Raw genomic sequence first — 11,302 nt, forward strand, 5'->3', positions numbered from 1 at the left:
GCGGGAAGGTAAACAGCATTTCCGTGCGCTGCTCTGGTTCACCAGAAGCGGCTTAGTCATGCTGGCCACATGACCCGGAAGCTGTACACCGGCTCCCTCGGCCAATAAAGCGAGATGAGCGCCGCAACCCCAGAGTCAGCCATGACTGGACCTAACAGTCAGGGGCCCCTTTACCTTCTCCACAGCAGCCTTGCAGAGCAGGCCTGGAACACAGGGAAACCCACAAGCAATGAGGTGAGGATGAGTGGGTGGTTTGGCTCCAGTGTGAACCTGGTTATAGCATGAGGTGGTCTAGGCAGCAGCCGACTTCATCTGACGCACAGAGCAGCTGGTTCTTGCTAGATGCCCAGAAAGAAGATGGGAACCATGTTGAAATAAACCAGCCAAGCTGCTTCCACAGACGGCACATTTATTGTGGCATAGCCACCCCTTTGCTTCTTTTTTTGTGGCATCTGCACAGCATCAGGAACAAAACATCCTCCTCCCAGGTTTTCCCTTTTTGGCTCCCATCCCCTCTAGAGCTCAGAAGACCCACCTTTTAAAGTTAAGTGTGATAGCTAGGCAATGTCCCGAAGAGTGGATGGCCCATGGCATTGCTTTTCAGCCTATTAAGACCTATATAATCATTTCCCAAATCTGTATTCCCCTCTTCATGGCCTGCCTCTCCTCTGTAGGAATTGGCTCTGTCACCCCAACTCTCCCCTTTCCAAATATCATTGTGACCATATCACTCCTTCCTCCTTTGCTCCCTCACTCCTAAATTGTAGGCAAGCAGGGGCACAGCCATGACCGAGAGTGCAATGGGGAGGGAGGGTGTGCTTAACCCTTTCTCCTCTCGGGAGAACCAGGGTGGTTAGAGTGCTGGTCTAGGACCTGGGAGAGCAGGGTTCAAATCCCCCCACTCTGCCATGAACCTCACCGGGAGACCTTGGGGCCAGCCGCTGTCTCTCAGCCTAACCTACTGAAGGGAGAGGGGAACGGTTAATCATTAATATTATCTACACATAGTAAATTCCTGCACTCTGCTAGGATGGTTACACAGCTCAAACTCAAAAATGCAGTTATTTGCAAAAGTCAAAAACAGACAGGTCATGAGGCCACTTCCTGCCTAATCAGCTATTTGGAACTGCTGATGTTAGCTACAGGTCAGAAGGTCGCTTCCTGCCTAGCCAGAAACTGCTGTTAACTAGAAAACCACTAGCAAGATGTTTCCTGCTTTACTTCTGCTTAGTAATGCAAGAATAGGAAGAGATACGAAGGGAAAGCTTAGCTAGCAAAAGAAGACACGTGTACAAGGAGGTGGAAGGGAGTGCTTGGCTTAGCAGAAAGACAGGAATGTCTAGCAGGCAATATTTTGTGTTTAGCAAGCAATATTTGCTAGCCGATTGGGGAAGTCTGCGGGTATAAGAAAGTGTGCTGAAGTGACTTGCTTTACAGCCAGTGTATTTTCAGGAACTATCCAGCTGGTTGTCTCTGAGTACAGACCTTGTCTCTGTGCACAGATTTTCAATAAACTCTTTTCTCCAAAGAAGATTTTTGCTTTCCTGGTACTTTTGTTCCCTCCGAGGTCCAGGGGATGGCGTGGCTAATGGATCCCTAGGTAAATAAGGCTTCATCTCTCTGGGGGCTCGTCCGGGATAAGCCCCCTCCCCAATATGGACCGGAGGGCCAGGCTCAACCAAGGTGAACAGCTCCAATCGGCGTTCGCATTTCCGGTGCACACCCTGCCAGTTTGTAGGGGGAGATTGCCACACCGTCCTGGAGCGGAGACATCTAGTTGAGGGAGAATAAGAGGACAGAACGGCGCCGAGGGGACAGGTCCGCAGCGGAAAAAGGTAAGCCCGAGGGAAAGGGCTAGGGGCCCGAGGGAAAGGGCTAGGGGCCCGATGGAAAGGGCGAGAGGCCTGATCAGCCTCACCTGGTAGTTGGCAGTACAGTGCCCGTGCAGTAAGAGTGCCACCAGGAAAGGAATTGGTAAGGTTTGGGAAAGGGAATGGGGCAGAGGGAATTGTGTGTGTTTTTTTGGCACGTTGCATGTCAGAATTATTTTGGTGTATTGCATGCTGGAGTTATTTTGGTGTGTTTAGTGTGTTATATTGATGTGTTTTGTATGTTGTATGTTGCATGTCAGATACTCTAGTGACTGAATTGTCAAGTGTGGGCCAAGGCTTAGTGTCCCCTTGGCCGAGCGATTGTAAGGTTGTGCATTTTCTGACAATATGTAGCATGTGGAGTGTGAGAGAATTTTGAAACCCTGTTAGGAGCAGAGTATCTGAATGTTTTTTTTTTTTAAATAACTGGAAAGCGGCCACGAAGAGTGATGATTTGGGGATTCAAATTGAAAAGAACAGAGACTCAGAACTTTATGTGAGGTGGACTTGCCAACCCAGGGAACTGCGTGGCTTTGATTTGCAATTAATCAACCCCCTGTGGCAAATCAACCCCCTGTGGCAAAATATATTAAATGTCCACCCAAACCAGATCCCCTATATCTCTACATGGAAGACCAATGTAAAAGAAAAGAATCTACCATGGCTAAAGTCTTGCTGTGACAGCAACACACAGAACAGGATTTGTACAGTGGAGCCTCTGGTATTAGAAGACCCAGAAGATGAGGAGAGGGGAGTGATTAAGCCACCACCTTACACTCCACCAACAGCCCCCTCCAACCCCCCCCCCAGGCCAAGATCAAGAAGCACAGGGAGGTGCTGGTGTAGGGGGAGGAGGACCTGCGAAGGAAGATAGTGAGACGGAAGAAGAGGAAGATGAGGAAGATAACGAAGAGTTTAGGAAGACACTAGATGATATGAATCAAGGAAAGAAAATGTGGACAGAAAGACAGAAAAAGAGACTAGAGGAGTTTGCAAAGCCATTTGAGGAAGGAGTTGGATGTAAGCCCTTTGTTAGTTGAGGCAGCAGAAATCTGCACCCCTGAAAAGAGGAAGAGATGGCAACGTAAGTGGGACAGGCGGCGAAGAGAGCTATGTCTCACAGACAGTATGAGAAAACCAGGAAGGATCAGGCAGCCGGAGAAATGCCCCTTCGGAGAGTTTATGATCCACCAGCCCCTGTCCCAGCTGGACAAGCGAAGGCACCACAGACAGCATATACCCTTTTCAAGTGCAGATGTCTGTAATTGGAGAGATCAGAACCCCTCTTTTGAGGAGAATCCAGCAAAGATTGTAAAACTGTTTGAAGGGATTTTTAAAACCTAAAATCCCACTTGTGATGATGAACAATATCCCCTGGACTCACTACTAACTACAGAAGCATTGCTAACAAGCCCCAGTGCTTGGCATCCAAACCCCAAGAAGCCTTTTACCCTGTTCATAGATGAAGACCAAGGGGTAGCCAAGGGAGTCTTATGCCAGAAACTGAAAAATTGGCAGCAACCTGTCGCATACTTGTCAGAGAAGCTAACCCCAACAGAGCAGAGATTGCCCCCCCCCTGTATGAGAGCAGTTGTGGCAGTAGCCACCCTACTGAACAAAGCAGACAAATTTACTTTTGGTCAAGACACTGTTTGTGTGACTCCACACGCAGTCCCAGCACTGCTTGACATGAAGGGTACCTATTTTCTCTCCCAAGCAAAGATGAGAAAGTGTCAGATGTTATTGTTGCACCCACGTTTGAAGTTCCAAGTCACCACTGCCCTCAACCCAGCTACCCTGTTGCCGGTAGGAGAAGGTGAGGAGCAGATGCACGATTGCATTGAAGTAATGGACAAAGTATATTCCAGCAGGCCTGATCTCAAAGACGAGGCAAACGAGGCTGGGCAGCGGAAGGCAGGCTATGCAGTGGTAGCCCTGGAAGACCAGGTGATTGAAGCAAAGTCTCTCCCGCCTGGAACATCAGCCCAGCTGGCAGAACTAACTGCGCTTACCAGGCCCTGAACCTGGCAAAGGGGCAGAAGATAAACATTTATGCAGATTCTAAGTATGCATTCCTGACTTTACATGCCCATGGAGCCTTATGGAAAGAAAGAGGTTTGCTTACCTCCAGAGGAAACCAGGTGGCCCACCCACAAGCCTTATTGAACCTTCTGGATGCTGTATGGGAGCCCGAAGCAGTAGCAGTTATCCATTGTTATGGACACACAACTGGACCAGGGGAAGTGGCCAGAGGAAATCGACTGGCAGACAAGGTGGCCAAGGAAGCAGCCCGGGAACTGGCCCCAGCTCCGATCATTGGAGCACTGATCCCAGAAGAAATTTTAAGCACCGCTGACAAGCCGGCTTACACACAACAGGAAAGGGACACTGCAGATGCCCAGGAGCTGACATTGACCAAAGAAGGATGGTATCTCACCCCAGATGACAGGATATGGATTCCAGAGTCCCTGTCTCGGCAGATAACTCAGAGATACCATGAGTCAACCCACATGGGACCAGATGCTACCACCAAGCAGCTGGCAAAGTGTTTCTATATAGCCCACCTTTATCAACTGGCAGCCCAGGTTTCCAGGAAATGTCTGCTATGTCAAAAGAATAATCCCAGAACCGGACCACTGGCTCCCCTGGGAGTTCAGCACAGTGGAACTGCACCTATGGAAGATCTTGTTGTGGACTTCACTGAATTACCCCGTTGTGGACTATATCGCTACCTGCTGGTGGCAGTGTGCACCTACACCGGATGGGTCGAAGCATGGCCAACAAAGACTGAAAAGGCAATTGAAGTAACCAGGTGCCTGCTTAAGGAAATCATCCCTCGCTATGGATTGCCAAGGTCCATAGGATCTGATAATGGACCAGCATTCGTTCATGTAGTCCTACAGGGACTGGCTAAAGCGCTCCAGATCAATTGGAAGCTGCATACTGCTTATAGACCCCAGAGTTATGGAAAGGTGGAAAGAATAAACAGGACTCTAAAGAATCAGCTGTCCAAGCTGACACAGGAAACCGGGTCTAATTGGGTGTTCATGTTGCCCTTGGCTTTGCTTAGAGTCTGTAGCCTCCCATTGAAACGTATTCACTTGTCACCCTTTTGAAGTGATGTTTGGGAGACCGGTTCCTTATGTGTGCATGCTTTCACCTGCTCAAGATGTGGAATTGAACAATTATGTACAGTCTCTCTCTCGAGATTCTCTCTCTCAACAGGTGGACCCAGGCCCGAACTCCTTGCGTGACCAGTTTGAGCCAAGTGACGAGGTGTGGATAAGACTGGTCCCAGGCACCACTGCAACCGTGCTGGAAGGGCCCATCTGCTCTCCACACCCACAGCTGTGAAGATCGCTGGCACCACCCCTTGGGTCCACCACATTCAAGGAGGAAAGCTGCTTCAGATTGGACTGTGTCTCAGCATCCTGAGGATCCCCTCCAGTGACGACTGCCTTGCTGATATCATTCCAGAGGCTGATATCTCTACGCACGGTGAAGAATTGGATGGGAGGGGCGCCCGCAGGCAGCGCCCCCAACGTAGACATTTGTTCTCCAGCCAATTTAGAGGCACCACCAGAACTTTTGATATTGGTACCAGAACTCACTCCAGATGATGTGGAACCACGTTACACCCTTGATGAACAGCAGTGGACCAGCCAAAAAGGAGCAACGCTCCAGGAAGGACCAGACAGCCATGTTTTTGTGCCCCAACATCTGGCCAGCACAATTGTAAAGAATTACCACGAGTCCACCCATTTGGGAGGCCCAGCTGCTAAAGCACACCTTGGGAGAATATTCTATATCCCAATATGTGCCCTGTGCGCCAACTAAGAGACTGAGAGCTATCACCCTGTGAACTTCTATATGGCAGGCCAACCCCTTTCGTCCGAGGCATCCCCGCCAGTTTGGGGCAGATGGGAGATCACATCACCCAAGAACAAGTGCAATCCCTGTGTTTGTTGTGTGTGTTTGCTTTCTTTCCAGGTATTCCCTCGAGCGTACACCTGCAGTCCCGCGGCAGTCTCGCTGAGCCGGTTCACCAGTTCCTCTGAGTGACAGCGTCTGGCGACCCCCTCATCCCCAACTGCAGTGAAAGTAATCGAGGTGATCCCCTGGGTACATCACACGCATCTGAAGAAGGGTGTCAGGACTGGCAAAAGAAATCCTGCTGACCCTCTGAAGTTGATCATCACCTTGTGTCTGACGCTACCAGGAAAAAGCGTTAGGCCACGGGCAACGACTAATCATCACAAGGACAGTTACAAAGACTTTTTCTTTTCTCTCTTATATTCTTTATTGACTTGCTCTATGTCTTATTGCCCTGACCCTACCGAACCATACCGCCCTTATTGGCCTGCTGGCCTCTGCTACGACTGGTTCGTCTTGCCGGTGGTAAGAGATGGCGTGCTCCTTGGCTATTGGAAACTGGGGTTTGATGAGATTACCGTATTGAGACACCCCACTACCCCGTTGTGGCTCCTCTCCCACACCACTGACCAGCACGCGTGGACAGTACTCTTACGGGAAGCTGCAGAGACGATCGAAATCTATCTAGTTCTGTACCGCTCTTGCTGTTGTGGGAGGGTAGTCAACTGTTATCCGGAAGGTAGAGCACTGTACCAACCTCATTTGATAGACCAGGTCCTACTCTTAACCCAGGTGATAGATGGGACAGAACCTATCTTAATGCAAGTATTGCAGGGGTGGGAGCCTTAGCCAGGTGTGCATTGAAATTACTAAACAAGTGCCAGTAAGAATTGCCACCCCAGGATTTCAGCTTCCATATGTTCTGGTCACTAGGGAGGCAGCACGAGAGTTCAATCCACCCAACAGGGCTAGTAGAAAAATTGACCCACATAGTGGGAGCATCAGCTCACCGGTGGGCTCTCATCCTTGAGGCTCAACAGGTAGTCGGGCACAAATATCAGTGGGCTCTTCAATATTGGTGGGAGGAACCATGGAGATATTGGGTTTGGTGGGTAGGAGTGATATGTACCGCCCTTGTCATATGGATGCTCTCGTATTTCTGTTGGCATGAACGGTATCGTATTTGTGGGAAGAATAGGCCCAATAATGCTTCTATTGCTTCTTTGCTTCTGTATCCCCTGCTTATTGCAATGCTTGCAGCAAATGATGCAAAGACTCCTGTCACGAAAGCTAGGACCCACGGTCATCGCTGTGATGAGGGAGTATAGGCCCATACCCCAGAACGAACCTAAGTATTAGGTTGTTCAGAAGAAGAGGAGGGAGTGAAGGGAGAGGGGAACGGTTAATCATTAATATTATCTACACATAGTAAATTCCTGCACTCTGCTAGGATGGTTACACAGCTCAAACTCAAAAATGCAGTTATTTGCAAAAGTCAAAAACAGACAGGTCATGAGGCCACTTCCTGCCTAATCAGCTATTTGGAACTGCTGATGTTAGCTACAGGTCAGAAGGTCGCTTCCTGCCTAGCCAGAAACTGCTGTTAACTAGAAAACCACTAGCAAGATGTTTCCTGCTTTACTTCTGCTTAGTAATGCAAGAATAGGAAGAGATACGAAGGGAAAGCTTAGCTAGCAAAAGAAGACACGTGTACAAGGAGGTGGAAGGGAGTGCTTGGCTTAGCAGAAAGACAGGAATGTCTAGCAGGCAATATTTTGTGTTTAGCAAGCAATATTTGCTAGCCGATTGGGGAAGTCTGCGGGTATAAGAAAGTGTGCTGAAGTGACTTGCTTTACAGCCAGTGTATTTTCAGGAACTATCCAGCTGGTTGTCTCTGAGTACAGACCTTGTCTCTGTGCACAGATTTTCAATAAACTCTTTTCTCCAAAGAAGATTTTTGCTTTCCTGGTACTTTTGTTCCCTCCGAGGTCCAGGGGATGGCGTGGCTAATGGATCCCTAGGTAAATAAGGCTTCATCACCTCTCAGGCTTGTTGTGGGGATTAAATGAAGAGGAGGAGGAGGAGGAGGAGGAGTTTGGATTTGATATCCCACTTTATCACTACCCTAAGGCATTTCCGTGCGCTGCTCTGGTTCGCTAGAAGCGGCTTAGTCATGCCGGCCACATGACCCAGAAGCTGTCTGTGGACAAACACCTGCTCCCTTGGCCTATAGAGTGTGATGAGCACACAATCCCAGAGTCGTCCACGACTGGACCTCACGGTCAGCGGTAACCTTTACCTTTAAGGAGTCTCAAAGCGGCTCACATTCTCCTTTCCCTTCCTCCCCCACCACAAACACTCTGTGAGGTGAGTGAGGCTGAGAGACTTCAGAGAAGTGTGACTGGCCCAAGGTCACCCAGCAGCTGCATGTGGAGGAGCGGAGACGCGAACCCGGTTCCCCAGATTATGAGCCTACCACTCAGTCCAGTATACCTGAAGGAGCATCTCCACCTCCATCATTCTGCCCAGACACTGAGGTCCAGCGCCGGGGGCCTTCTGGCAGTTCCCTCACTGCGAGAAGCCAAGTTACAGGGAGCCAGGCAGAGGGCCTTCTCAGTAGTGGCACCAGCCCTGTGGAACGCCCTCCCACAAGATGTCAAAGAGAACAACAATTACCAGACTTTTAGAAGACATCTGAAGGCAGCCCTGTTTAGGGAAGCTTTTAATGTTTGATGGATTTCTGTATTTTAATATTTTGTTGGAAGCCACCCAGAGTGGCCAGGGAGGCCCAGCCAGATGGGAGGGGTATAAATAAATAAATTGTTGTTGTTGTTGTTGTTGTTGTTGTTGTTGTTGTTGTTGTTGTTGTTAATGTTTAGGGATACTCTCTGACTAGAAAATCACAATTTTATAGTTCAAAATGGGGGAAATAAATATAGTAAATGGACAAAAGTTACAAAGATTCACAAAATGTTGAGGGGTAAGTGTACCCCTGCATCCCCCCAGAAAAAAAGCACTGATTATTATACCGGAGAGACATGATTTGTTGCAACTTGGGCAGATGAAGGTGTCCAGTTGCTGTGTTGCAGAACGGCCATACAGATGCTTCCAACTCTACATTTCTTCAATTCTATGACTCAGGGCCCCACCCTACCCCACCCACCCATCTCCTTGTCCCACCAGAGGTTTTGGGGGGCCCCCAGTGACTTTGGCCCCAAAGCCCAGACCTGTAGCAACCAAAAGGAGAGATGGCCACCACCGTTGTTGAGAGAGAGAAGCAGGAGAGCAAAGAGACTGTTGGCTTTTGGTTTATAACATTGCGTGGGCATTAAAGTCAACCCATTTCAGAAGCCCCAGCCTACCAGAGGAGACCCTTTCATTGCCCTCACAGTCAGAACAGCCTCCGGTGGCCCCCCAACTGTTCAGCAAGAAGGGGACCCCTTCCCTCCAAGCCTCCTCCTCTTGGGCAAAGGGTGCTGTCTGGGCTTTTGTGGTGGCGCAGCAAGTTTATTCTTGGGAGGGAGAAGATCTGAAGCTTGCCCAGGAGTTGGGTGGTTGGTCTTGGTGCCCTTATTCAGAAGCAGCCGACCCTGGGCAGGGGTAGCCATTGACCCAGGGGCTCACCCCAGTGGAGTAGCCCCTCAAGCGCAGCATGAACCAGGGAACCAGCACGGGCGCCTCGGCCACCAGCGCCTGGAGCCCTTGTTCCATCTGCACCCAGGCCTGAATGGCTTTGGGGTTGGACATGGCGGCCACCATCTCTGGGCTCTGCATCTGCTGGGAGAAGTGGAGGACCTGCTGCTGCGCCTGCTCCTGTTGGGCCACCGGAGGCCCTTCTGCGGCCCGCAGGACGCTCTGCATGAGGGAGGAGATCATGCGCCTGGTGTAAGCGTTGCAGAGGTTGACAATCAGCTTCGGGATCTCGCTGGCGTCCAGTCGTGGGAGGCTGCCCAGGCCGAATGCCCCAGCCCCGGACGTGGGCGGCAGGTTGGGCATGGAGGAGCTTTGCCCTGGAGGGGGAGCCAGGCTGCAGAAGGCACTGCTCTCCTCGCTGCAGGTGCTGTGGGTGCTGTGGGTGCTGTGGCAAAGGGGCAGAGAGCCCACACGCTCCAGGCTCTCCAGCTGGGACCCATGGCTCCTCCCCAGGGTGGAGGCAAAGAGCTCCTGGATGGCGTTCAGCCCTGGTTCTGGTAGCTCGCTGTTCAGCTGCCTCAGGGGGTTGTCCCCTCCAGGGATGCTGCCATGGAGGCTGATCAAGGCTTGGTCCGGAGCCTTCAGGTCCTGGAACATCTCTGGGTTCTTCGCCAGGTCCACAATCTCCCTCATCTTGTCCAGGATCACCCTCATGATGTCCATATTGTCCAGTATGTGTCTGATGGCCGGGACTTGCTGGGCCAGCTGCTGGATCTCTGGGTTGGCCAGGATCACCTGCCGGACCTTCTCGACAATCATCTCTGAGGTGGGCACCAGCTGCCACTCGGAGCTGGAGGGGGCTGCCTCAGGGGACCCCCAGGAGCCCCGCAAGCTCGGGGAGGGAAGGCTGCTCCCAGATGGTGTCAGGGCAGGTGGCATGGTCCCGGGAACATAGGGAGACTGAGGAGGGTCTTCCAGGTCCCTTTTGAGAGTCCTGATCACCAGGTGTACAGTCATCCCGTCCGTGATCCCGCACTGGCGGAGCGTGTCCTTGTCCTTCAGGATCCTCCCAAAGTAGACCAGCACCAGCTGGCTGGTGTCGCAGGAGAAGTGTTTGGCAAGCTCCTCCTTGAACTGCTGGATGGTGCTGAGCTCTGGGAGCAGGAACTGGGCGCTGCTCTTGGGGGACTTTGCCGTGATGCAGATGAAGTTGGGGCTGGAGGTGAGGATGGGGCAGGCCTCTGGGGGCCCTTCCGGGTCTTTGTCCATGGTTTCCATGATGCACGGAGGAGGAAGAGGAGGAGGAGGAAGAGGGGCTTGCATGGGAGAAGCGGGGCAGAGGCGTCTCGCTAGGCAGAGAAGCTGCCAGGGGAAGGACGGCGCTGCTTAAGTCACCTGGAGGACTGCGCTATGACAGCCGCTGCGGTTGTGGTCCTTTAGGAGAGCAGCCGGCTGCCCCATACACTGGCGTTGGGGTATGGCAAGCCTGATGGCGCTCCCTCCCCGGACCTTCTTCTCTCCCCTCCCTCCCTCCCTCCCTCCTCCTGAGCGAAGGAGCTGCTCTCCACATGCAGGCACATCAAGGAGTGGGTGGGGTCACTGTGACATCGCCAGTGATGCCAGCAGTGATGTTGCCTCCATCCACAAAACTCTTGGTAGCTGGCAGAAGGAGCCCCCAGGAGGGATTGTAGCCCTCAGATCCCCTCTGGAAGGGACAGGGCTGCTGCTCCGAGGCAAGGCCACCCGAGGCCAGGTCCTAGAGCTACCACTTCACAGAATTGAAGAGATGGAAGGTGTTAACGGAAAAATCCGAGGGCTCCCTTGGACAAAAACAAAGACACCAACCAGGATAACTTGGAGCAAAACAGCAGCCTGTAGGCTTGGTCTTTATTGAACTGTTGCAACAGGGTGCTCCCCTCACTTGC

The 11,302-nt window shown here is 51.5% G+C and overlaps 1 protein-coding gene and 1 long non-coding RNA gene across 2 annotated transcripts; one reads left to right on the forward strand and one right to left on the reverse strand.

The window, feature by feature from the left end:
• The first annotated feature begins 967 nt into the window (after positions 1-967).
• On the forward strand, positions 968-7,696 carry LOC309530617. Its single transcript, XR_014218774.1, has 2 exons — positions 968-1,835; positions 5,862-7,696. It is a non-coding gene; the product is annotated as an uncharacterized lncRNA (long non-coding RNA).
• Positions 7,697-9,034: 1,338 nt separating this feature from the next.
• Positions 9,035-10,899, reverse strand: LOC309530443 (ubiquilin-1-like). Its single transcript, XM_082219419.1, has one exon. The coding sequence runs from the start codon at positions 10,698-10,700 to the stop codon at positions 9,315-9,317; it is 1,386 nt and encodes a 461-aa protein (XP_082075545.1). The 5' UTR covers positions 10,701-10,899; the 3' UTR covers positions 9,035-9,314.
• Between the last annotated feature and the right edge of the window lie 403 nt (positions 10,900-11,302).

This window comes from Podarcis vaucheri (assembly GCF_965113315.1).
Source record: "Podarcis vaucheri genome assembly, chromosome: 4".
In the NCBI taxonomy this organism is placed as follows: domain Eukaryota; kingdom Metazoa; phylum Chordata; class Lepidosauria; order Squamata; family Lacertidae; genus Podarcis; species Podarcis vaucheri.

Bases quoted from the DNA above. Each gene is read 5' to 3' on its own strand.
- LOC309530443 (XM_082219419.1), bottom strand. From the start codon at position 10,700: ATGCAAGCCCCTCTTCCTCCTCCTCCTCTTCCTCCTCCGTGCATCATG.